Genomic DNA, 27,609 nt, shown 5'->3' with positions numbered 1-27,609 from the left:
GGGTGGCTGTCAGAATTGACAGTGGTTTGTGTGGAAAATGCATAGCTAGTTTGAGAGCTGTGGTTAGAATTCCTGATAGAGTCAATTAAAAACAAAAATTACACCTCACAGGGAAAGGTCAAATCAAGTGTTTTAATTATGATGCTGTTATACTATATCTCACGCTTGGATGACCTGGGTTTGAAGAGTTGGAAAACTATGTAATATAACCAACTCTAAAAAGGGCACAAAAATAATGTGAACTTTTGGAGGGATGAATCAGAATCTTGCAGAGACGCAATGAGGTAGAGTGGAAAGGATGAAGTGTTAGGTGACTTGGGTTCTACTCTGGGCAAAATCATTTAAGCCTTTGAGCCTAGCATCCTCACCTGTAAGAGGATGTACAATTGGAGGCTCTTTTCAGCTCTACTATTAATAATCACCACCCCATGAAGTACGTACTGGAATTACTATTAGCCCGATTTTATGGAGAGGAAATTGAGACTCAGAAAGATTGAAAACATTGCCCAAGGCCACACAGCTAGAAAGTGGCAGAGCCTGCAAAGTTATAGCTGACAATAACTCACTCCAAACTTTGGTGTCCTGACCTTGAGAGTGTCTACTTACCTCTCAGGCACCTGGGAAAATTTGACTTTTACACCACTTTCTACATGAGGACAATCTTTCAGAGATTTTCAAGGACTTGTTCAAGGTCAAACATCTAGTACATTGTGGAGCTAGGACATGAATTTGTGATTGTCTGACTTCAAAGCCCAAGCTCTCAGCCATTATGCTAGATCTCCACTTATGATAACAGCCACCACAGTCTCGAAGATGCATAGACGATGTAGTCAGAAAAGAATTCAGATTTATAACCAGTAAGCTACCTAATTTAGGATTATAGGAAGCAGAGCTCAGTGGCAGGGGCAGGTGGGACTCAGGTCTCATTCTAGCACCAGCACAAAGCATAAGGGAGATGCTTATTTAAAAATTTTAATCAGAGTTCTGCCATTGCCTGAGCATATATGCATCTACCAAACACCAAGTGTGCACCATATTAGAATTTATTATAATACAAACAAGTCCAAACACAATATATCTAATTAAGAAAATATGAACATCTACTATTTTTCTATGGTAACATTTTATTCCATTCTTTCAACTGGAATAGCCAACACTAGGGTCTCTTATTCACTTCAGATAGGCCCCCAGTTTGGACCAGTAGGCATCAACTGTGCAAAGTAACCTTTTCTAATTGCAGAGTGTTTGCAAAATGAAACTTCATGCCTTCTCATGGTCTGTTTTTTATGGTTTGTCTCTCATCCTCCGTATTTCCTTCCTATTAGACAGTTCAGTCCTTGAGTTGTTCAATAAAAAAGATACAGTGTGTACATGTGTAGCATCACTGCATGCCCAACCAAGGACACAAATCATACAAGAGGAATGCTAGTTAACAGTCTTTGAAGGAGGCATCACAAAATCCTGATATAAGGCAATTGCTTGAGTGCAATCAACAGCAGCTGTTTACGTGACAGGCTTCAAAATTCAAGGCTTTATTTCTAAAACTGGCCTGAAAGGAAAGGCTTAAAAGTTTGTTTTTTTCTTTAAAAAAAGCTTTTAATTTTTGTCCACAATTATTACTATAAATAAGAATAAATTAAAAGTCCTTAGATTATCTGAAATAAACTTTAGGAGATATGTATCAACCTAAGCCAACAGGCGTTTGTATGCATTTTAACCAGAAGACAACACCTCTGGGCTGCCTTCAAAAATCAGACCTCTTTTAAACATTACTGTATCAAAATAGAAAATACAGTCAGAAGGAAGAGTGATCACAATACTAGTTGGTACAGCCTCTGTTGTTAAGAGAAGTAATGAACGAGTGTATGAGGAAAACATTCCAAATGCACACCCAGTTTTTACGTTTTAAACATCAATAAATAATCGTTACATACAACTAAAAACGTGGAGCAGAGAGCATTGAGATCCACATACATATTTTTCATCTTACATACATTCTCAAAAAGGAATTGCTTAACCTTTATAGATATTGCACTGTGACTCATTCATGTATAGTTCAGACTAGCATTTTTCAGAGCTATGTGTTTAAAAATAAATACGTATATATATTAGGTGTAGGTAGCCTTTGGTCAATGTTCATTCACAAGGGGGTGTGGTGGAGTCGCATCACACACACATTTAATGAACAGGTGCCTGACTACACATGCTTGGCAAAAAAGAAACAGAGGGAAATGCAACTTAAGGGGAAATCTGTGGGGAAATCAGGCCACTCTTCCACTAGATGTGCACATGCCCTGGGGAGAGTGTGACCTGGGAGATAACGAATCTGCTTGTCCCTCAGTCAAGCAACTGCCATGAACCTCTTCTAGTGGGAGCATCTTGCTGCACCAGTGTGATCCTAATGTTCTTGGGTACATGAGAGTCATACCATATGGTCCCTAAATGCAAGCCAACTCCGTCTTGTCTTCAACAGAAGAAACAGCAAACTGTTCCAATGCTGGAAGAAAACTTAGCTAAGTTTTTAAGGGGTAGAATATGGTCTCCAACATGGCTCCTTCCTGAGAACTTTGCAGAAATAACTTTGGCTCTGCCAGATTTTTGATGAGACTCTACTGCAATTATTTAAAAGGAGTAGGGGGCTTCCCTGGTGGCGCAGTGGTTGAGAGTCCGCCTGCCGACGCGGAGGACACGGGTTCGTGCCCCGGTCTGGGAAGATCTCACATGCCGCGGAGCGGCTGAGCCCGTGAGCCATGGCCGCTGAGCCTGCACGTCCGGAGCCTGTGCTCCGCAACGGGAGAGGCCCGCGCACTGCAAAAAAAAAAAAAAAAAGGAGTAGGAATTCGGATCATCAGGATGAATGTGACCTAAAGTTGATTGAATTAGTGTTGAGGACATTGGTTGAAGTTTAGGGATTGTGTGGCATCGGAGCCTTTTCTACCCTGCTCATTTATTGCAAGTTCCCTTTAAGAGGGTGGACATGTCTTCCAATTTAGGGACAAAAGTGCAGTAAAAATTCAGCCTGAGGAACCTAGTGTTCCAGGTGGACTGTCTGCTTTTTGTTGGATCACCAAAAATATCATACAATTCCAAAATCATTTTGGAAGACTTCTTCTAGAAGAGGGATAAGTTCAAATACTGGGAATCTGGGAGAGAAGTTTTTAAAAAAATGTAACTGAGAAAAACTCCAGCATGGATTTTTCTTTCAAAACACATCATGGGGTACATAGGAACCTAATGTAATCAAGTCTGTGTGTGTGCACACATGAGTTGTAGTTCCCAGGGAAGCCTCTATTAATTACACCCTAGAACTGTTCTTGCCTTGGACAGACAAGAGCAGAATAAATAAATTCATATTTTATTATTTTGCAAAGGATCTGGGTTAAATAGAATCACCAAAAACGGGCACCACGCTTTTGAGCCATGTGCATCAAAGCGCAGACATGCAGACAACATGCATACCTTTCCACTGCCATTTGCGGCCGAATGGCAATGCCAGCTGGACAGTGGGGCAGAGCTGAGAATGTCTCCCTTCACACCTGGAGAGCTACAGTTCCTGACCCTCAAAAACTAAACCCAGTTCCAAAGTCACTTCAAATAAAACAGTTTGGTGACAGCTTCAGCAAGCAAGGAGGCAGGGTTGGCAACTCTACACATAAAGGCTTCTCCAGGAAGCGTGAGCGGCACCGCAACAAGAAGCTATTTGAGTAAGGAGACCGTACACAGCTGACACAAGGATGGATTGAAACAATGGCAAGAGTGAGCTTATTTTTTTGTTTTTCTGGGCTCAAGAACTCCTCCTATATCCCCACACACCAGGCAGGGTCTTTGCTTTGGAGGAACTAGTTAAAATCTATACATAATGGCAAATAGAAAGGCTGCATCTTAGACCCCAGGTCTGAGTGTCGTGGTTATGTTTGGTCAGGAGCCTTTGCACAGAAGCTCTGACCAGAGTTTGAGTAAGATCCAATCCTCGCCTGCCCCCAGAATCTCATTCTACAGATTGGGGTGCCAGGCCCACTTCAAGACCAAAACCCTCACTAGGACAAAGGGCACCTTGGAAAATTCTCGAATTGGTCAGCATCGTTAGCTGCTGGTAACAACACAGGGAAATGACGGATGACCTCAGCTCTTGGAAGAAGAGTGTGGGCTCAGCTATGTGCTACTGTGGCTTGATGTGTCACATAAATGAGCGGTTTCCAGTGACTGTGGATGGTGCCAAGGCTAAGTCATAGACTATTTCTCTACTGTGTGTCCTTACAGGCCACAGGATAATGACACAACCTCCAATGACATCTTCAAACTGGTAGGGACTTCTGCTGTCAGCATGACTTGGTAGAAATGAATGCATAAATGAAAACAAGATTCATGCTTTTCTTTCTTCTCCTCCATCTTTCCTCATCTACCAGTCTGAGAGTTGTTCAATCTGTGGAGACAGGAAATCAGGTTAGCACTCTTAAGGAGAGCTGTTCAGCCATAGGATGGGCCACATTCCCATCTGGAAATGGATTATGCAGAGACACTAGGTGCCAAACCTATGAGGTCACGGGGATACCTTTATAGGTTTTCCATTTTTGTCGTACTGGTACACCAGCATCTTGATACAGTGTGAGTTGGCCGGCGAGATCCAAGGGCTACTTGTTATGGAAAAGTTATGGTTGGTGTAGAACTGTATTGGTTGCTTCTGGCACTTGAAGAAGGCCTTGAGGGTAGCGGCCGCCATTTTGCGGAACCGCTTGCTGATGAAGCAATAGAGGAAGAAGTTGATGGCCGTGTTCAGAAGGGCCAGCATGTTGGCAATGTCGGACATAACGTGCATCAGCCAGCGGTTCTGGATGGGTGCCCCATACAGGTGGTAGAGGATCATGATGATACGTGGGGCCCAGAGTGTGGCAAAGATGGAGGTAATGGTAAACAAGATGGCAGTGGTTTTCCCTGTGGAGTAGCCACGGAGGCGAAAATTGCTCTTCCGCCTGAGCTTGTATACAATGATTGAGTTCAATATGAAGAAGATGGAACAGGGCACCAAGTACACAGTGAAGCAGTGAATCCAGATAAGGACATGGTGCACGGAGGTGCTGATGTAGTCTTCAGTCCAGATGTTGGGCCACCAGTAGTAGGGGATGCTGGTCAGGAAGCAGGTGACATAAACACTTACAATGACTTTCCGGGTGCGGGCTGGGTAGGAGACCATGTGGTACTTGAGCGGGTGGCAGACCGCAATATACCGGTCAATGGTTAATGGCACAGTAATCCAAATTGAGGTGTGGATGGATGAGAATTCCAGCACTTCTATGATCTTTTCGGGAACCTGAGGCATCTGCATGTTCAAGATGAAATCTTCCAACAGGAAGTCCACGAACACAATGAAAAAGAGGACCAAGATGTCAGCAGCAGCAAGTGCCAAGAGATAGTTGTAGGAGGACTTCTGTCTCCTGGCCACCAGCTGAGAGAGGATGATCACGGTTAGGATATTTGCTGTGGAGAGAAGAGAATCTGGCTTACATCTGAAGCAAGATGACTTTATTGCCTACTAGGGGCCCCTAGGCATAGTGTATCAGGCACTCCCACGGAAATCAAAGGGACTGAACCCATGCTCTTGAGGGACAATCTCTGCACTGCAATCGCACCTCATACAAACATCTGGACACGATTTTGACAAAGTTTCCTGTTCACATGGTACATAATTTGTCCCTCACACAGTCATGACAGTGGTGCTGCCGTTGTCCTCACTTCAGAAATGAGACTGGGTCTCAGAGAACTTAAGGAACTCACTTAGAGCCACAGAGTTAGTCATTCATGGTGACAGGGACCAAACCCAGATCCTCTAATCCCCAATCCTGTGCTCTTTGTTTTGTCTGACTGCATGGAGAATATGGGGCTGGGATGGCATTTCCTGTTTCCCGTGCTCAAGTAGGACATTGGACTATACAACCTCTTAAGAACCTTTAGAACTTGGATTTTAAGACCTTTCTTTTTTAAGTGGGTTCAGAATTGAAGGAATGGAGAAGATCATGACCTTTAGATTAATTTAAAAATAAATTATATTTATTTTTAGAGTCGGTACACATGGTACATAATTAAAGTTAATAGAAAAGTAAAATTTCCTTCCACTCTTATTCTGCAACCACCCAAATACCCCTCCCTCAGGGCAATCATAGTTAATAAATAATCTGTGCTTATGCATGTCTGTATAATATGTGTGTATATAGGTTTTGCAAATATAGTAGCAATAGATTCTTTTTCTGGGGGTCAGAATTGTTTTGGAATGCATCCACATAATTCTGATCAGTTTTAAAACAACAAATGTCTCTCTGAATAAGATACATCTGGAAGGTCATTAGGAACTCACTCTGAAATGATCCCAACGGATAACATCTGGAAGTCATTCTACACACTTATTCTCATTAAGTCACAACCAAACCTGAAATTTGAACATTATTAATCTTAGTTTGCAAACAAGGGTCTGAGAGAATTTATGTCCCCTGTCTGAAGTGCAGTGGCAGAGCTGGAATCCAGGGCTCTCTTTCTCACATGTGCCTTTAAAATTATTTCACAATAGTCCCCATGTGAAAATGTCTTTAATATGCACACTCTGGTGTAGTCATCACTCGGGTTAAACACATTTTAACACTTTGCCACATATGCTTTAGTTCTTTTTAAATAAAGAAACGACACTATAGATGCAGTTGAAGTCTTCTTTGAAATTGTTCCAGCCCATCATTTCCCTTCCGCCTTTCCCCGCCAGAGGCAACCACAGTGCTGCGGTCTTCAGGGCCACGTTTGCATACTCTTAACATTCTTTTATACAGAACCTGCCACTCTACATGCTGCTTTTTTTCACACAACAAGTTGCTTTTGAGACCTCTTTTTTTTGATACATGTAGATCTATTTCACTCATCTTAACAACTATAGAGCAATTCCATTAATAACCTTATTGCAATTTATTTATTCATATATACACAGACATATTTATACATATACACACGTGTCTATGTATGTATATATACACATTAATGTAGACATATACCTCTAGCTGTCTATATGTGTATATATATATACACATATACTATATATAGACATCTATGTGTCTTTGTATATGTATATATGTGTGTGTATATATATATATATATATATATATATATATATACACATTTAAATTGGTTTCAGGATTTTGCTGTTATAAACTGCTATAGTTAATACCTTGATATGACTCTCCATGAGAAGTAGCTATGTGTCAGTTTCTCTCAGGTAGTATATACATATGTAGAAGGGTGTTTATTATGCTTTAGAATATGTGCATCTTCATCTTTACCAGATATTGCTGAATTGCTCTGTAAAGTGGTTTTACTAATCTGCACTCCCAACAGTAGAGTATGAGAGTTCCAGTTGCTCCATAACCTCTCATTACTTGGCACTGTCAGGTTTTTTTGTTTGTTTGTTTGTTTAAGGCTGTGCTGTCCTTGTTCTTGCTCAAAGCACTTTGAAATAACATTTTGAAGTGGTGGAGAGTTAAGGTACCAATTATATTAATTATCCAGTATTCATTCCCAGTGGTTTAGAGCATTCAATACCCATGCTTTAAACCACTCGGCAATATCAGTACTTCTAAGTGGGAGTGAGGGCACCATGTGAGTATGTTACACCCTGGACAATAAAGAAAAATTATAAGTAAATTTTACTTTAAGTCAATATCTAAGAAAAGAGGTCCATTAAAGCAAAATTCTTTATATTCTTAATCCTGGAATTTCAAAAGTTTACTTATGCATCCAACAGTGTTTTTCCATAATTACTATGAGCTATGCCCTGGAAGGAGATATTGAACAAAATAGACATGGTCCATCTTAACTTCATGGAGCTTAGAGTTTACTATGCAAGAAAAGCATCAACCGAAGAATCACAGAAGAAAATGTGTAACTGGAAGCTCTAGTAAGTGCTATTAGTGATCAGAAGAACTTTTACTGAGGAAGTGATGTCCAAGCTGAAATTTGGAGACCCAGTAGGAGGTAAATAGGCAAAAAAGGTGGTTGGAGAAAGTGTTTCAAGCAACGGAAACAGCATGTGCAAAGGCCCTGAGGTGGGGAAAGCATGAAGAGTTGAGTTTATTAAGGCAAGGAATACTCATATAGCTTTCTACTTGCTTTGTATACATTTTTGCACTTCATAGCTCTCTTTTATTAAACAGCCTGTTGAAAAGTGTTCGAAAATGTCTTATTCCTTTAGACATCCTTTCAGAAAACATCTAGCATCTTCCTTCTGTGTACATGGGCCCAAGATGGATACAAATTAGTATTGTAGACATTCAGAGTCTCCACTCAGAGAGTGTAGAAACAGCATGCAAGGGGCTGAATACTAAAGAGACAAACAAGAATACACACAGTGATACATGAGCCACAGGTGCATAGATACAGAATGAAGGGCAAAGGCTTTGGAGGAGGTTATGGGTCAAAAGTTAGGCTACTCTGACCTGACAGTCAGAGTTTCATGGAACTCAAGCTGTAAAACCAGCCGCATAGCACAGGGAGATCAGCTTGGTGATTTGTGACCACCTGGGGGGGGGCAGTATAGGGAGGGTGGGAGGGAGAGAGACGCAAGAGGGAAGAGATATGGCAACATATGTATATGTATAACTGATTCACTTTGTTGTAAAGCTGAAACTAACACACCATTGTAAAGCAATTATACTCCAATAAAGATGTTAAAAAAAAACCCCCAAAAACCAGGTCTGATGCTTTCCCATCAAGCCAAGAGCATCAGAGCACAGTGATTTAGAATGTGGAGTTTGGGGCCAGGCTGCCTGGGGTTCAGTCCTGGCTCTATTATTTATTGACTCTTTGGCTTTGGGCAAATTTATTCAATCCCGCTGTGCCTTAGTTTCCTTTTTCATAAAATAGGTTTAATAGGGTTATTCTGAGGACTAAGTGAGATAATTTTTATAAAGTGGTTAGAACAGTATCTGGCATGTGGTAAGTTCTCAATGAATGTTAGTTCTTGACTGAGAATCCACTCATTCAACAATTATTAACGGAGCATTTACTGTGTGTCAGGCACTGTATGAGGTGCTGGAGATGCAGAAATTAACAAAATGGACAAGTTCCCTTTTATCATGGGGCTTATAGTAGAGTGGGTGAGAGAGACAACACATAAATAGAAAAATGTACAACAGAATTTCAGATAGTGATGCTATACAGAATAAAACCAAGGGATGAGACAAATCGTTGGGGGGTGTTGTTTTTTAGATTGGACATTTGAGTTCAATTAAGGATGAGGAGAGGGGATCTGCCATAAAAAGATCCGTGAGAAAAGAACTCTAAGCAGGGGGAATGGCAAGTGCAAAGGCTCTGAGGTAGGAAAGAACTTGGTATTCATGGAACTGAAAGAAGGACTCTCATCCGTCCTATTATCATCCCTGTTTTACAGGGGAGGAAACTGAGGCTTTGATATTTAGGTTCTCTCTCCATAGCCACAAACTGAGTAAGTGGGAGAGCCTGAAGTTGACTCCAGCTCTCTCTGACTTTATGGCATATCAAGTTCCGCTTCGTTTCCAGCCGGAGGAAAGTGATTCCTGTTCTCTCAGTTGCCCCGGACTTAGAAAAGTGCCGTCATTTCTCAGAACCTCTTTTTTCCATTCATTAAACAATGTCCACACACTCTCTCACGTCCCTGCTCTGCTCCCCAGCTTATAAGGGGGGTAGGGATGAATAAATGCTGGGGCGTCCCCAGAAAAAAATGTTATACAGTCATCCTTTAGTATCTGCAGGGTATTGGTTCCAAGACCCTCCTGTGATACCAAAATCTGCAGATGCCCAAGTCCCTTAAATAAAATTGTAGAGTACAGATGGCTCTCTGTCTCCGTGGGTTCCGCATCCACGGATACAGAGGGCTGACTGTATATATTCTGCGGAGAGTCACTTTCCAACACCATCTCTTACTTCCTCATCGAACCCTGTTTGTAATGTGGTGCTAAAAATGTTCCATATCCAAACTCTTCAAAAATATTCCATCTCCATCTAATTAATGCTTTAAGTCAGGCAAGTCATCAACTCCAAATTAAATTTCCAGCTATTCATATTTGACATTTCCTTAAGTTTCTAGTAATTGCGTCTCTCGAGAAACTAACCCGCAGACATTGAGTTTCCCATTGCTTTCGTGCAGGTCGATTTGCTCCCAAGGCAATATCAAGAACACTTAGAACATCCTTGGGATGAGAGAGATGTGTGAGCCACAGAGACCCAGAGGGGAATGGAACAATGCCTGTGTATTGATTTTCTGAAAAAGAAATGAGAAGGTAGAATTTTCAACTCCCAAGGTCGGCATTTGCTATAATTCCCCACATTGAAAAATCCTTTCATTTCCACTGTGACAGTTTTTTCCCCAAAGAAAAGGAGTGGTGTTGACAGGGTCTGTGTGTATTTATAAAGGGTGAATAAGCGAAGAAACCCAAGTCATCACCACCTGAAATTCCATTTCATTGCATTTTTACTTTAAAAAATATTGCGTTAGGGCTTCCCTGGTGGCGCAGTGGTTGAGAGTCCGCCTGCCGGTACAGGGGACATGGGTTCGTGCCCCGGTCCGGGAGGATCCCACATGCCGTGGAGCAGCTGGGCCCGTGAGCCATGGCCACTGAGCCTGCGCGTCCGGAGCCTGTGCTCCGCAGCGGGAGAGACCGCAACAGTGAGAGGCCCGCGTACCGCAAAAAAAAAAAAAAAAAAAAAGTCAGTGCTTCTAAAAAGCAAATCTTTTCTGTCAATGGTGTCGTTGGACAGGTGGGTAATATAAAGCCCATGTTTTGTGATTGCAAAGCTTCTTGGTTATATTCTTGGGGGAATTCATTTCCTATACTTTGCAGCTTACCATGCTCAAACTTGAGAGGATTTAGGGAGCGCTAAAAGATCAACACAGGTTGGGCTGTCAGACCCCACCACTGGACGGTTGACTGGTGCAGAGGGAAAGGGTCAAGGTCCTCCAGAGGTATTTTCTGTGTCTGTGAGGACTAAGGAGTTCCTGGAGATTCCTTGGAAGAGCCCTGACTGGGAGTTCTGAGTTTATATCTCTTAATTCTGCTACATTTCTTGGTTTTTGGTTGTTTTTTTTTGGTCTTTGAAAATTATTTTTTTTAATTACAAAAGTAAAATATACCTTTAAAAATTAAACATATCAGTGTAAAATAATATTATTAGCTCACTTTTATTGAGCATTTACTTCTAAGCCTCTTACACACATTTAATTTCATTTAATTTTTACAACCACCCTATGAGGTTGGAACAATTATCTGAGAGCATCGAGCCTTAGAGAGGTTATAAGTAACTTGTTTGTGGTCACAGAGCAAGCGAGTGGTGAGCCCAGACATTAAGCCAGGCTTTTTGTCTCCTGAGTTTGTACATGTAACTATTACATTAGACACTGGAAAGTGAAAGTCTGTCCGAATCGCATTTTCTAGAGAGATTATGGTATCTAGTCTCTTAGATGGTCCTCAGTGAACCATACCTCCTGGTGTTCATGCCTTTGTGTAGTCTCCTCCCCTTGAATTGGAGCTTGTCCTGTGATTCACTTTTTTAAAAAAATAAATTTATTTATTTACTTTTGGCTGCGTTGGGTCTCTGTTGCTGCGCATGGGCTTTCTCTAGTTACAGCAAGTGGGGGCTACTCTTCGTTGCGGTGCCCGGGCTTCTCATTGTGGTGACTTCTCTGGTGGCTTCTCTTGTTGCAGAGCACGGGCTCTAGGCATGCGGGCTTCAGTAGCTGTGGTATGCGGGCTTGGTAGTTGTGGTACACGGGCTTAGTTGCTCTGCGGCATGTGGGATCTTCCCCCATCCAAGGCTGGACCAGGGCTCAAACCCGTGTCCCCTACATTAGCAGGCAGGTTCTTAACCACTGCGTCACCAGGGAAGTCCCTGTGATTCACTTTCGACCGATAGACTACTGTGGGAGTGACACTGCATGAGCAGGTTGTACGTGGGCCTTTTGAATACCTGCTTTGGGACGCTCCATCTTGGAGCCCAGCTGTGAGAAGGCCAAGCCACACGGAGATGTCGTGTGTAGGGACTCTGGTTGAAAGCCCCAGGTGAGCTCGTAGCCGACAACCAACATCAACTGTCTGTCATGTGTCTGTGTCATGTGTCTGTCATGTGAGTGAGCGCTCTTGGATGTCCAGCTCCATGGAACCCCCAAATAACTGCAGTCCCAGTGCCCTGCGGCTGCCACTGTGAGAGACCCTGAGAAAGAGCCATCCGGCTGAGCCCAGTCAGCCTAAGAACCAGGACAAATAATCCTGAATGGCTGTATTAAGCCTCTAAGTGTTCGGGTGGTTTGCAATGCTGCAACCAGAACAGAGGTTTATTAACCATTTGGTGTTTGTATCTCTAGGATACTTATATGCCTATAATTATAAATATAATTAGTAATAAGATTATCACCACAAAATGAGATCATACACTAATACTGTTGTGCAAGTTGGTTTTTTATTATCTTTTTTCTCTCTCTTTTTTAAAAACTTTAAATAATTAATTTAGTTTTGGCTTCATTGGGTCTTCGTTGCGGTGTGCAGGCTTCTCATTGCGGTGGCTTCTCTTGTTGCAGAGCACGGGCTCTAGGCGTGTGGGCTTCCGTAGTTGTGGCTCGTGGGCTCTAGAGCGCAGGCTCAGTAGTTATGGCACACGGGCTTAGTTGCTCCGTGGCATGTGGGAAGCCCCAAGTTGGTTTTTTAATCAATTAGAAATAAATCGTGAATTTTTTTGTATGTCAATTATATTCATGAAATATTCACTTATGGCTGGACATTACTTATTTTATTTTGTTTTATTTTATTATTTTGGCCACCACAGAGCTTCATTAAACATCCTTGCATATTTCTGTAGAATAAATTCTCAAAAGTAGAAATGCTGGCTTAAAGGGTAACACACATTTTTCCCCTTCCTCCCTCTCTCCTCCCTCTCTCCCTCCCTCCCTCTCTCCCTCCTTTCTTCTTAAAGGCAGCTAATAGAATTTGTAAGAAGGGAAAGAGCTCAAGGTGAAGCTACAAAAAGATTTAGTTTAGACACCAAGAAGCACTTTCTGACTACAGTGGTAGTTATGTGAACGAGAGCAGGCCACTGACACCACAGCTGTTTGGTCCACGCAGGTCTTCTGAAAAGAACAAAGAGTTGTGTATCTGGGCTGATTAAATTCCTGGCGTTACCTTCTGCAAATCCTCTTTCTCTGCATCCTAAATTATATTTTCGTGAATTTCCAAAAAGAGAGCAATTCACCCCTTTCAGCCCCCATCCCCTGTGACTTAAATGCATCCCTCCCTCCTTCAAGGTGCCTATCTTTTGTACTAGAAGAGTCAGCCCTCATGTCCTACAGACACATGACGACCCCTGACACTGTGAGCCATTCCAGTGGTGCTATTTATATGGTTGCTGGAAGGTGCCTCAAGGACAGGTTTTTAGGAAAAGCCATTTCTAAGCCTCGCAGGCAAGAAGTCAGCACTGCCCTTGTTTAGATCATCTGGGGAGTGGGCACTGAATTGGGTGATGGGGCATTGCTCTTGAGGGCTGTCATCTCCCTTACTGTTACCTGCTCCACTACAGGTCTCGGAGGGATCTTGGAGCAAGGGGAGATAAAGGGGAAAGGGGAAATAAGATGCTGGTGCTGGCTCTGGAACCCTGAACCAAGCCGCTGCTGCTGCCCCAGCTCCCCCGTGGTGGGCAGGGCACCAGGTCACTGCGTCCAGAGGGGCCAGAAGGGGAGGGAGGCGTGGCCTCGACGCGGCAGCTGCACCCACCATGCACAGCATCAAGCGAGTGGTGGTAGGTGATGGGGCTCCTCTGCTACACAGCTGATGCCTTCCCCAAGGAGTCCACCCTGTGGCGTTCGACGATTACAGTGCCCGAAGTGCACCTGACTGGCACACGGTGAGCCCGAACCTGTGGGACGCGGGGCCAGGAGCATGACCGTCTCGCACACTCTCCCACCCTCAGCCCAACGTCTTTGTCATCTATGTCTCCACTGCCAGAGAACGTGCGGCACAAGTGGCATCCAGAAGTGTGTCACCACTGCCCTGAGGTGTACATCCTCCTGCTGGGCACCAGGAAGGACCTGAAAGCTCAGCCTGACACCTGCGGCGCCTCAAGGGCAGGGCCAGGTGCTGGCCGAGCAGATCAACGTCGTGCGCTCCCTGGAGGGCTTGACCTGGCAGCAGGACGGCGCTTAGCTTGGAGGCTGCCCCGCCCCACCCCGGACAACTGGTGCCTTGGTGCCTCGTCTGCCCCCAGCTGAGCCTGAAGGACAATTCTAGCACCCCTTGGGGGGGGGGTGCTCCCTGAATGCCTTTTTCTCCTTAAGGAGGCCCACAGCGAGGGGGCCTTGGGTCCTGCCCCACTCTGCTTGGAACACCAGGTATTCTCGAGAGCTCACCCAGGCCAAGGTTGGCTCCCTCCCCAAGAAGCCAACCCTTGCCCTTCCCCATTTCCCCACACAGACTTTGGTGCCTCTGTGCTGCGTCCTCTCAGGTTAGGAGCTCTCAGCTGTCCAGTCCCTAACAGTTCCCTCACTGCTCTCTGACTGGTTCCCCTCTAGATGCTCTCTCCCTTCCCCAAAGAAGGAGCCACGGAACCCAAGAACGGTGAATATGTCCTAACCTACTCCCACATGCCCAGGTCTTATGCATTTGCTGACTGACTCAGCCCCGCATGCCCCCCGGGCCTTTCCTACCCCATCAGCATTATTAAAATCTCGTCTCCAGTGGGGGATGGGGGGAGATGATGCTGACGGGACTTGGTGTTCAGTCTTTTTGACCTCTGTGGATGGTGCCAGGAGGTCTTCAGGCAGTTGTGCCCTGAGGGCTTCTAGGAGAGGAGCAGGGAAGGGTTTCCCAAGGGCAGCTGTCCATCCATGTGGTCCCAACCCCAGGCACTGCCCGCTGGCCAGTGGCCAATCTTGTTTCCCATTGTTCCACTTGCTCCAGGGCAGAAGCCAGGGAATGTGGAACATACTTCCTGAAGTTGGCTATTAGGGGCACGAAACTGACTGTGGACTAGTGGGGTGGAGGTCAGGCAGTGGGGCCCCAGCTCATGTGAAGGCAATCCCTGAGGGATAGCTTCCAGGTTCCTGCAAGGGCTCTGAAGGGCCATTTGTTCTTTTTCCTCTTTGCAGGCTGAACTTCACCCCACATATACAGGTACATAAGAACCTATCATAGGACTTCCCTGGTGGCGCAGTGGTTAAGAATCCTCCTGCCAATGCAGGGGACTCAGGTTTGAGCCCCGGCCCGGGAAGATCCCACATGCTGCGGAGCAACTAAGCCCGTGCACCACAACTACTGAGCCTGCGGTCTAGAGCCCGCGCTCCGCAACAAGAGAAGCCACCGCAATGAGAAGCCCGCGCACCGCAACGAAGAGTAGCCCCCGCTCGCTGCAACTAGAGAAAGCCCCCGCGCAGCAAGGAAGACCCAACACAGCCAAAAAATAAATAAATAATTAAAAAAATTCTCACTTAAAAAGAAAAAAAAGAAAAAAGGAACCTATCGTAGCTGGAAGAGGTTGTGAAGTGTAGTGATTAATCTCCCTGAACCTCAATTCCTACATCTGTGAAATCGGCATCAATATAAATAGCACCCTCATAGGTTATTAGAAAAATAGAGGAAATAACGTGTAAAATACTTAGTACAGCCCCTGGCACATGGTGAGCACCCTGTAAATGTTAGTTTTGTTACTTTTCACACCTGGCCAGTTCAGTTCAGCAGACAATTATTGAGCTAGAGGCCAGACACTTTGCTGGAAGCAGAGCTGAATAGGAGAGAGTCTGAGCTCTCAAGGAATCCATGGAAGATTCTCGTTTACCTCCATGGATCATTCCAGGCACTATAGTCCTGTCACCTTATCTGGAAATTCTTTTTTTTTTTGCGGTACGCGGGCCTCTCACTGTTGTGGCCTCTCCCGTTGCGGAGCACAGGCTCCGGATGCACAGGCTCAGCGGCCATGGCTCACGGGCACAGCCGCTCCGTGGCACGTGGGATCTTCCCGGACCAGGGCACGAACCCGTGTCCCCTGCATCGGCAGGCGGACTCTCAACCACTGCGCCACCAGGGAAGCCCTGGAAATTCTTCATTCCCAATTCCTCTAGCTGCAGCTGTGTCCCACCAACAACCCCTCTCTATTTTTCTCTGCTTGGTGGAGAAAAACATCGGTCTTTATCTATGGAACTATACCCTTAAGAGCCATTACTATATGATAACTTAGTTGTTTCTTGCATTCTCTGAAACAGCTTCTGTTCTTTTAAAATTTTAGTTCTTATTTGACAGCTCTTTAATTTACTTTGTAGCTTTACTATCATGCCCTTCACTGTTATTTTTTTGTGGAGACCCTACTTGTCACCACATTTAGCACTTGAGTGGATCCTTTTCAAAGCTAGGATCTGTGTTTCTTCCTTTCTTTGAATCTCCCTTTCTAGGATCTCCTGCCCAGGGTGATAGCATAGCCGGAGGCAGGGATGACAAAAATGTTTACTCTTCAATTGACTGGTAGGGGCTGCTGGGTGCCATGTTGAAACATTCCAAAACCACACCTGGGTTTAGCAGTGCTGCAATGAATTGGTGATGCCTGCCTTGGTAGAAGAAATGCTGTGGATTTGCCACAAGGAAGTCTTGGGACCTGGATACATGGTGCAGGTTTCCTTTTTCCCAGAACTTAATAAAGTAGTGTTTTCCATTATAGACCAGGACTAGTTGAGACCTAGCAAGCCTGCCCTTGTGGTTGAGTAGTCAGCAAGAGCTAAGATGGCTACCCCAGGGCAGTCTGACTCAGGGCGATGGGGAGAAGTGAGTCCTCCTCCAGGCTACAGGCCAATCAGTTGGCCTTCTCTTGACAGTAAAATTGCTTCTGGCTTTTTGACTATGCACAGCTTCTTTGGGTAAGCATGACAACAACTAGATTCTCAACTGGGAAATCACATTCAAGTTGGCCAACAGACTCAAAAGTTTCCAAACCATACTTCTCAATGCCAAGCTTCATTTTTTTATGACTACCATACACTGAGCACCTACTGTGTGCTGGGTGGCTCTGTATAGATGAGATGATTTTATGAGATTTGCTGATGAACATTTTTACTTTCAAAGTTATACATTTAGTTTAAGTGGTACTAGAGGAATGTTATTTTTCCATTTAGGGTAGTGATAAAAGCCTGTTTATAAAATAACTTTATCCAAAAAGTGAACTGACTTAAAGAAATATTTAAGGAGATGACAGTGCAAGCAGAATGTAGGCTCTCATCTCCATTTTACAAATGAGGAGAAACTAATATTCAGAAAGGTTTAGCCACCTGTCCAAGACGGCACAGCTGGGAAGTCAAAGAAGCATTCTGAAAGCACTTGACGGTGCCATTCTGGGTCAACTTTTGTACTAAGTGATGGATGCGACTGTGTTTTTTCAGCTCTGGGGGTTTGTCACAGAGACAGATGGGGGCAGGGCTTGAGGTGGCTCTCCAGCAAACACAGAACAGAAGAGTTATCGGAAAGGACAGGCTCCTTAGAGAGGCATGAATTTTGAAGTCTGGAGGAGCTGGGCTGCACCCCAGATCTGCACATTTCTTGCTAGCACTCTTGGGCAAGTAAACACAAGGAACAATCAATAAAATGGGAGTAACGATGCTGTCCAGTTCAGAGGGCTGTTGTGAGGGTTAGAGGGAATCTCTCACACACACAAAGCTCTTAGCACGGCGCCTGGCCCAGGGAGAGTGTGCAGTATAAGTGGTCACAGTTATTGTCTGCGAGTGTGATGACCAGTCCTGTGAAGGTGAAAAACTGAACCAGGCGAAGGCCTGGTGCAGGCGAAGCAGCGCCCGCAAATCTAGGTGGGGCTTCTCCTGGTGTAGTTCTTGAGGATGGGAGAACTGGCTGTAGAAAAGACCTCTAACTTGTTTCTCACATTCGGTCAGTGAAAGTGTCCTTCATGCTGCTGTATGTTACAGATGAACGTTGTTAAGAGAGTAAACCCTAAGGGTTCTCATCACAAGGAAAACATTTTTGTTTCCTTTTCTGCTTTTTCTTGTATCTCTGTGAGATGACGGATGCCAACTAAACCTATTGCGGTGATCATTTCACACTATATGTAAGTCAGATCATCATGTGTATATGTTAAGCTTACACAGTGATGTAAGTCAATCATATCTCAGTAAAACTGTGAAAGAAAAAAGAAAGCATCTTTAGCGTTTCCATTTTTGTTAGGAGGCCCCTCGGGTTAGACTGAGTTCTCACATAGACGCTTGTGTGCTCCTGGACAAGCCCCTTCCCTTCTCAGAGCCTCAGTTTCCATATCTGCAAAGTGAGCTGGTGAATAGTAAAGAAATAATTTAAAAAATAGTATCATAGCTCCCGTTTGGTAAAGGTGGGCAGGGGTTAAACAGGCACACAAGACAAGGAGAGGCTCCCAGGGAGAGTGAACAGCACGTGCAAAGGCAGGAAGGAGGAAGGTCCTCAGGGCAGCTGTTTGCTGTTTGTCAGGCCCTGAACTCACTGCTTCATGTACATGAAGCATATTTCATGTCTACAATATCAAACATTATCTAATATTATAATATCTAACATTAAATATCCAGTATGGAATCCTTGCTAATAAAGTAGGTACTATTTTCATCCCCTATTATAGATGAGAAAGACTGAGGCTCAGAGGGTGAAGAAGTTGACTGAGGTTGGATGCAAAAGTGTCAAATGCCTCTTCCAGTTCTTCCATTCACGCAGACCTGTAATACAAGGGCTGAGCACATGCAGTAATAACTGGTACATTTATTAACAACCATTCCCTTTATTAGGCACTTGCTATGTGTGACTCACTTGCTAAAGGTTTTACTGGCATCAAATTTAATCCTCACATGACATAAAGGGATAGATGCTATTAATATCCCCATTATAGAGATGAGAACACTGAGGCCCAGTGGGTTAAGAGACTGGCCCAGATCAGACATCAAATGTATGCTGGACCAAGGATTCAAAAACAATTTATTAGACTCTAGAGCCCATTCAGTGCACCTGCTTATCCAGACGCTTCCATCATTAGCTTGAGGGAACTATTAAGTAGAAATGGGTCAGTATTTTGTTTCTTTTTCTTTTTTAACAGTGTGTATCAGCTGGCATGTATGGTGGCATGAGGTAACTGAGGGAAGAATTCCCTTCAGAGGAGTTGTAGGTCCTTCCAGAACACCCACGACTCACAGTCCCTGGGAATAAGCGAGGGTAAAGAGACAGGGGGTTCGTCTCTGCCTCTGAGGGTCTAATCACTTCCTCCAAGTCCAGGGCTTACCACCGAGACCCTCTCCATGGCGCCTCCTGTATGGAATGGTGCTCGCGCGGGCTAATTCTCCCTGGGATTCACCCCAGGTGCATGGTTTCCGCCCACATGGCCGTCCCCAGACTTGCAGCTGGTGGCTGCCATGTGCACAGAATGCTCATTTGTTTTGCTGTTTTGTGGACCCAGAGTGATGGTCACTGGGTGTCAGGGGACCAACAGGAAGTCAGAGGCTTCTGGGCTCTTCATCTGGAGTTCACCGTGGTGTCAGAGGCTTTTGTGGCTCTGCTCGGGTTGTTGCTGTTTGATTAAATGTCTTGCACTAAGCACCATCCGTCTCCCACTGGCTGTCGGGGGTAGGTATTTTTAGCTGTGGGCAAATAGCTTATCAATTGTGCATGCAAAACGCAGCCAACACAAAGCCTTCATTCCTGTTGCCTGTCTTCTTCCACACAGGCAAGGACAACAGAAGAATTAAAGGAGGTTGGCACTCATTTGCTCATTCCACAAACATTTACTGAGCTGCCCACCATGCACCAGGCACTGGGCCAGGCACTGTGGATGCAGCAATGTGCAAACGCACAGGTGGCGTGAGTCCACATGGGGCTTACGATCTATGTTGACAGAGTTGAGGTCTGCTCTGCTGCCTGCTAACTCTGAGGCTTTTGGTGGGTCACACATTTCTCTGGACCATTTTTCATTCAAAAAGCATGTGCTGGGCATATACTATGTGCCATTCACAGCACTGAGGTTGCTGGTGTGGAGAGACAAGTCTCTCCCCACTAGCAAGCGAGGTAGAAAGGGAGAGAGGTTGCACGACCAAGCAGCGAGCATGACCCAGGTGGCCCAGGCATTTTCTCAGGCCCATGGGAGAAAATGGCAATGAGTTCTGACCTCAGGGCCTGGGAAAGGTGCACGGAAGCGTGAAGGAGGGGCTGGTGGGATCCAGGAGCCACATGGGCAAAGGAAGCAGGATGGTGGGCAACACAGTCAAGAACTAGGAACATAACAGATAAATTAAACAAATAATTCTTCAGCTAATGACCCAAGCTGTCTTTATAGCCTGAAGGCTTCTCTTCCCAGGGGCCACTTCCGAGGGGCAGCTGGCTGCCCTGCAGCTAAGGCCACGTATAAACTGCAGCAGTCAGCTGTCACTTCGCGCCTCCAGCTGCTTTCTAGTATTAGGTCTGCATCAAGTGTCTCCAACTTAAAAGAAGGAAAAGCAATACCATGTGATGTCAGGAAAAAAAAAAAAAAACACTCACTATTATATACAAAGGTCCCAGAACATGTTGTTATGGTTAATCTACTTACCCAGGGTTCCATTGCTATAGACACCACCAGTGCTGACCACAACTATCACAACCATCACTTTGATGATTTGGGAGTCACTTTAGGGACTCCCAGTGTCATCCCAGAATGGTAAGAGGCAAAGAGTACAGATTCCGGAGCCATGCTGCTAGGGTTCAAACCTGCCTGTGCCACTCTAGCTGTGTGACCTTGGACAATCTACTTAACCTCTCTATGCCTCAGTTTGCTCATCTATGGAAAGGATGATACAGCACTTATCATAGGCTTTTGTGAGGATTAAATGAATTAATATATGGAAAGTACCAAGCACAGTGCCTGGTACCATACAGGCTATATAATTTTACCATCATAACTATTAGGTTAGAAATCCAGACGAGCAGGAAGTGTGTTTGCTTTTCTTATTACTATTAATATATTGCCAACCTCTCACACAGTTCTGGGCATATGGTAGGTGCTCTAAATATGTTGAATGAATGAATGAATGACTATGAACATAGATTAACATGGCATTTTAGACATGCAGAAGGGCTTTGTCATAGTTTTGAATAGACTGGAAGACTGCTAAGTGTTTACTGCAGAAAATGAGTCAGGTGATGTGATCAAGGGTAACTGGAAATTAGTTTAGTGTTCACTGTGTGAGATCTTTTAGAGACTATCAGCTTCTCCAGAAGAGGTTTTGTGCCAGAATCTTCCATGTGAATCCAATTTCAGCTCAACATAAATTTAGTGATGCTCAACTATGTAGCCAAGCCTGGGTCAGACTCTCAAGGAGTACAAGACCCTGCACTCAGGGTGCTGAGAGCTTACTGAATAAGTCATCCCAAGGCAGCATGAGGAGTCATTCAAACTCCCTGCTACCTTCAATGGCTCTATGCCAGGGCTTATAAACTCAAATGGCACAAGGGACCAGTTAGGTGACATCAATGTGTGAGGTGAGCCTGCGGGGGCCTTTAGTGAGCTGCCCAGCTTATACCCCCTTTCAAGAGGGCAGCCACTGTTTAGTTCCCCCTGGTGGTTTCCCAGGAGGGAATGACAGCCAACTGTGGCCAGGTCATCCAGTGTTTCAAGAGAGGCTTGCAGGCAACACACACACACACACAGGGGGTGGCCCATGGGTTTGAGACCTCTGCTCTGTAGCAAACTCCAGTGTCTTTGCACAGCCGACCGGATACCCCCCACACCATCAGCGCCCTTCTGCATCCCACGCAAATGCTCTTCACTTTACGAGCTATTGCCTAAATGTGCCGTGTTCTGCCTCGGCTTTGTAGCATCGTATGGGCTACTTCTTCTGCCTGGAAGGCCTTCCCTGCCTACAGCACTTTGCCTGGCAGACTTCTTATTTTTAAAGCCTTTCCTGATCTCAGTGCACTGAGGTAAGCACCTCACTGGGTAGAGTATTTACAACATTTTGGTACTGATCTCCTTCAAAATCTTTATCACCCATTCTCTGGAAGGCAGAGACTGTATCTTTTTTCTCTGAACCTTGAGGGCCTATCACAGGGCAGTCAAAGAGTTTGCACTCCGTCAGTGTTAGAGGAATAAAAGTGTGACGGATGGATGGATGGATGGGTGGATGAATGGGTTACCCAAGGCGCTCTCTGTGGAGTATTCATCTGCTGGCTGTCACTTCTGTGGTACTCCATTATATCCGTGACGACTTGATCTTATCCCTTCCCTCTGTCTTCTCTCTAAACCCAGTCTCTCTAGGTAGCCTCTCGGGAACATTTTCCTGTTTCCTCTTATGATGGCTGATGGATCTGGACTCAAATTCCCCATTTACTTGTCCAGGCATGATTTAACTCAGTTTCCTCACCTGTGCAAGGGGGAAAATACCATTTCCCCAAAGGGCTTATTGAGAAGACTGAGTAACTTCATATATAAAAGCATTATTACTATGCCTAGCATTTAGTATGTACTCAAAAGTATTATTCATTTCTCTATTGGGTGTGATAGTTTCTTTCTTAGAGCACTGACTCTTTCCCTTGTTGGAAAGTGGGGAGCACCGATTCTGAAACCAGACTTTGTGGGCTTGAATCCCAAGTTTGTCATTTCCTAGCTTTGTGACCCTGGCTAAGTTACTTAAATAACTCTGTGCCTTAAAGTTCCTCATCTGTAAAATGGGGATAATGATGCCTGTCTCTTAGGGTTCTTGTGGGAATTAAATCAAGGGCTTAGAAGAGTATCTGGCACATAGTGAGTGCTCAGTAAGTGTTAATTTTGTCGCTCACCAGCCCAACCCAAGAGACTCAGGGCTGAGGAGAATTTTGCATATTCACCAAGACTACTCAGGCCGACTTCCAGACCCTTCTATTATAGACATTGACTCCCTGCTGGATTCAGCCACCTTGCTACAGCCGTGGACGTCATAGTAAACCCGAGGAAATGGTTTCTTCCTTTCTGTGGCTCCTATCCTGGCAGAAGCCAGATAGATCACCAGAGAGAAGCTCCATGACAGCAGGAGGCATCGTGCTATGGGAGCACTTAGGAAGGGGTAACGAGTCTAGCCTAGAGGATCACGGAAGACTTCTTGGAGGAAGTGGCACGTGTGCAGTGACATGGAGGAATGGGAGCCAGTCGAATGACTGGGGAGCAAAGTGTGTCAACAAGAGGGAACAGAATGTGCGAAGGCCAAGAGGCGAGAGAAAGAGGATGGCCATTGCAGCAGCTCAGCTCCTAAGCTCAGCATGGAATGGAGGCCACAGACTGGGGGCTTAAGGGGCCGATTCCAGGCTGCAGATGTGTTTTTAAGATTTTTGAATCAGTTGCCATGTTTACAAATTGGAGTATTTCACGTCCAATTGAGGGTTTGAACTTCTTTTGAAAATCAGAAGGAGAGGCCACACTGGGCCCACATTTCCACTTGGGGCTACCCTGCAGCTCAACAAGTCCCCATGGGCCGCACTCATTTCTGCCATCTGTCTGCCCCTGCCCAGAGCCGGGGAGGGAGTTGGAGGGAGGCCTGGCGGGAGAAGAGGTAGAGAAGTAACAGCACTTGATTCTAATGATTCAAACTGGGTTTGAGTTGAATTTGTCCTGAGGTGATGGAGATTCAGTGAAGGGCTTTAAGCATTAAAGGGTTTTACTAAGTAAGATGCTTGTTATTTAGACGTCCTTGAAGGTAGTTGAGGGGGGTGGTGGAGAACAGAGAGTCCTTTATATAACTCATTGAAACTTTCAAACATGGGTTGGTATTGTAGCTTCCTCCTATATAAAATTTGACAGGAGCAGCAGAAATGCCGAGAGGTACCATCTTCCTGCAAAACGTGTCCCCTTCCCCTCTTAGGCCGGCAGGGGAAAGTTCCATGGGATCTGGATGTCCAAGAACATTGGAAAATTCCCTGATGTACACCACCTGGCTGCACTTTCTCCAAGGCCAGCGTCCTGGTGGTGGTTGTGTTCCACGACGGGACCTGCATTCTCCCAGCAGATGCGGGGTTGAAGCGGCAGCACCTGTGCCAGAGGACATGGACGGACAGGGAACAGGCCATGCCCAGAAGACAATGTCTAATTACCTGGGGGCCTCAGGAAGCAATTTTCTCTGGTTGGAGAAATTGATTTTTGTGCCACACGGCCGAATGACATGTAGGTCAAGGAGGTGTAATTATATGGAAATGGATTTATGTTTGGGAACTTCTAAAGACCCACCTCTGCACGCTGGGAGGTGGCAGAGAGAGAGCGTAGCTTCCATTCTGCCCAAGCTGGGTTCAGCAGGTGAAAGTCGGCTTGCTTCCTTGTGATTTTGAGGGGGTCTCTTTCTTTTCTAGCTTGGGGACACACACCTGAATGTCACAGAAGAAAAGGAGCAGTGCCCTTCCTAGTGCTGTGGTGATGAGCATGGGCACTGGATCCAGGTGTGACTCCTACTGGCTGTGTGACCCTGGGGAAAGTTACCTAACATCTCTGTGCTTCCATGTGCTCAGCTGTGAAATGAAGCCTATTGTGAGGACTAAATAAGTCAATGCATAGAAAGTGCTTACAGAAGTCAGGGCTGCAGAGTCGACACCCCTGGAATTGTGGCCTCGGCTCCCTTCTCCATCCCATTTCACTCACGAGTGCTGCCTTCCCTCTGTCCCAGCGGAGAGGAACCAAAGCACGTGCAGCTCCCCAAACAAGCCTCACTGTCTCCGGCTCTGGGTCTTTGCTGATGCAGTAGTCTCTTCCCAGAACACTCTTCATCCACTTTATCTGGTTGACCCTTGTCCTTGACCCTTCAGGAGTCAGCTTGTCCAGCCCCCTGGATTGATGCCCCCCATGCTTTGCTGTAGCCCTGCTTATGACACAACAATCTGCCTCCCTTTTTTTTCTGAGCAGAAATATCATTTCCAAGAGAGGACAGGGAAAGTGTCAGTAGAAAAGCAAGTGGTTTTTTTTTCTCTCTTTAGAAATAAGAGAAAATGTAAATAATAATAGCAGTAGTGGCAGCAACGGTGATGATGAGGATGATGAGTGATTCTATACCTTTTTCTGCCATGAGGGAAGTGTTTTGTTTTGTTTAATAATATTACTATTTTAAAAAATTCAACCCAGCTCTCCAGGCTGCTATTTTTTTGTTTGTTTTGTTTTGTTTTTTGTCTGCATTGCACGGCTTGTGGGATCTTAGTTCCCCAACCAGGGATTGAAGCTGGGCCCTCAGCAGTGAAAGCGTGGAGTCTTAACCACTGGACCGCCAGGGAATTCCTGGAAGTGTTTTTTTTTAACATCTTTATTGGAGTATAATTGCTTTATTTACAATAGCCAGGACATGGAAGCAACCTAAGTGTCCATCGACAGATGAATGGATAAAGAAGATGTGGCACATATATACAATGGAATATTACTCAGCCATAAAAAGAAATGAAATTGAGTTGTTTGTAGTGAGGTGGATGGACCTAGAGTCTGTCATACAGAGTGAAGTAAGTCAAAAGAGAAAAACAAATACCATATGCTAACACATATGTATGGAATCTAAAAAAAAAAAAAAGGTTCTGAAGAACCTAGCGGCAGGACAGGAACAGAGATGCAGACAGAAGTGGTCTTAATAATAAAAAGAATAGCTTCCACTTAGCAATCTATTATATGCTAAAAACTGTGATAAGCGTTTTACACTTAATAGTCACTGCTGGGCTTCCCTGGTGGCGCAGTGGTTGGGAGTCCGCCTGCCGATGCAGGGGACGTGGGTTCGTGCCCCGGTCCGGGAAGATCCCACATGCCGCGGAGAGGCTGGGCCCGTGAGCCATGGCCGCTGAGCCTGTGTGTCCGGAGCCTGTGCTCCGCAACAGGAGAGGCCACAACAGTGAGAGGCCCGCGTACCGCAAAAAAAAAAAAAAAAAAAAATAGTCACTGCTGCTCCCCTCACTTTAAAGGTGGGTATTATCAGATCTTTTCTATAAAGGAGGGAGTTCGGGACTGGGTTTAGAGACTTGCCCAAGTTTACAGAGCTAGTAAGTCACAAAGCCAGGATTTGAACTCGGATCTGTCCAACTTCAAATTGTTAACTGCTACACTCTTTAAGAAGTCAGAAGGCCTTGGGACCATTGCTTCTAATGACACCCAAATCAGCTGTAGGACAGGCCCTGTGCTCATTGGCCTGCTGGTCTGCCTCTGACATGGGCCCCATCCTTGGGGGCTCCTGACTCCAGGGTGTCCCAGGGAAAAAGGCCTTTCCCTGCCTGCCCAGGGTTTTCCAGAATGAAGAGGGCACTCCTTGGTTGTACAGGGAAGGGATGGGCTACTTTCTTGGCAGAGGGAACTACAAGTACAAAATCAAGCCAATGTGAAACCATGTTGTGTTTGCAGAACTGTAAAGTGACAGGCTTGGCTGGCATGTGGACCACAGGGAAATGAGGTTTGAGAATTCAAGTCTCCAGTGTGATAACCTCAGTGAAATTGCTTTGCAAACTCCCAGGGTTGTCGTGGGGACCAAAGGAGACGCTGCACGGAAGCGGCTTTGCAAACTGGAAAGACGTTAGGCAAATGTTAATTATCACAAGATATTTTGGAGAAGCCTCATTGGTATCGGGAAAGAGAGAGCAGAAAATTAAAATACCTGCTAACTTCTCTTGAATCCACATTCTCAAAAGAATTCATAAATGAAAAATTCTCATTTCATTGCTCTCATCTGTTTTTCAGGTTAGTGAATTGTAATAGATTTTGGACTCTAATAAAAATTCAGTCAATTTTCTGGTCATTATCAATTACACTAGCAGGTTTTGAGACTTGTAGGAATTTTTGTTGCCCACCCATAAGGCCACATCCAGCTAATTCTTTATCCAAATACTTCTTAGATGTCTCTTCTCTTTCCCCTGACACTGGGGTGGGGGACAGGTCTATGTCTCCTTCATTTTGGGACATATTCTTAGTCACTAGCACAGTGTCTGACAGATAGTAGGCACTTGATAAATATTTGTTTAGTGCAGTGTCCAAGTCTGAATGGCATCATATTACACGTGAGTTACCGCAGGAACTTCTTAGCTCCACCCTGGCCCCTGCCCCTCTGTTCCCGAAGCCATTTGTCTACATTTGCTCAAAACCTCAATCCATTTTCCTCAGTCTAATACAATACTATTCGTAAAACTAACTTAACTAATGTTACATACTAATGCTACTAGTGAAGGGTCCCAATCTACAGTTTAACCAAAACACTAAGGTAGGAAACTAAACAAAGAGGTGACACTATTCAAGAAAGCATAATTATTCTTATTCTTATTTGCTGATTATATAGTAGTATGCTTAGAGAACTCAAGACAAGTAGTCAAAACTTTATTGGAACCAGTAAGTGAGACCTCAAGAGTATCAAAGCCCAAACATAACAGCAATGGCTGATCAGAAGATGGAATGGGAAGAAGATTCCATTCACAGCGTTCTAAGCGCCCACAGGTGGGGAGGAGGGCCTCCTTTGCGATGACTCTGGGCTGTCCTTTGTCTCCTGGGTCCCGAAGCAGCCCTGCTTGTGCCTGAAATCTCCCTAGGTCTCTCACAGAACTGATGGAAAGCGCGATGGAAATCTCCATCCCTTGCTGCAGCTAACAAGGAGCGCACAGGCTCTGGCTCCCAGCGTCTGGG

General features: G+C 45.0%; 1 protein-coding gene across 1 annotated transcript in view; it reads right to left on the bottom strand.

The window, feature by feature from the left end:
- Positions 1-4,540: 4,540 nt before the first annotated feature.
- The window catches only part of GPR139 (G protein-coupled receptor 139), a 39,773-nt gene continuing 16,704 nt past the window's right edge, over positions 4,541-27,609 (bottom strand). The window contains exon 2 of the mRNA XM_067705117.1: positions 4,541-5,475. Coding sequence (XP_067561218.1) covers positions 4,541-5,475 — 935 coding nt within the window. The remainder of the gene's footprint in view (positions 5,476-27,609) is intronic.

The sequence above is a fragment of the Pseudorca crassidens genome, chromosome 15, assembly GCF_039906515.1.
Source record: "Pseudorca crassidens isolate mPseCra1 chromosome 15, mPseCra1.hap1, whole genome shotgun sequence".
Classification (NCBI taxonomy): domain Eukaryota; kingdom Metazoa; phylum Chordata; class Mammalia; order Artiodactyla; family Delphinidae; genus Pseudorca; species Pseudorca crassidens.
This window is presented reverse-complemented; position numbering and strand designations above follow the sequence as displayed.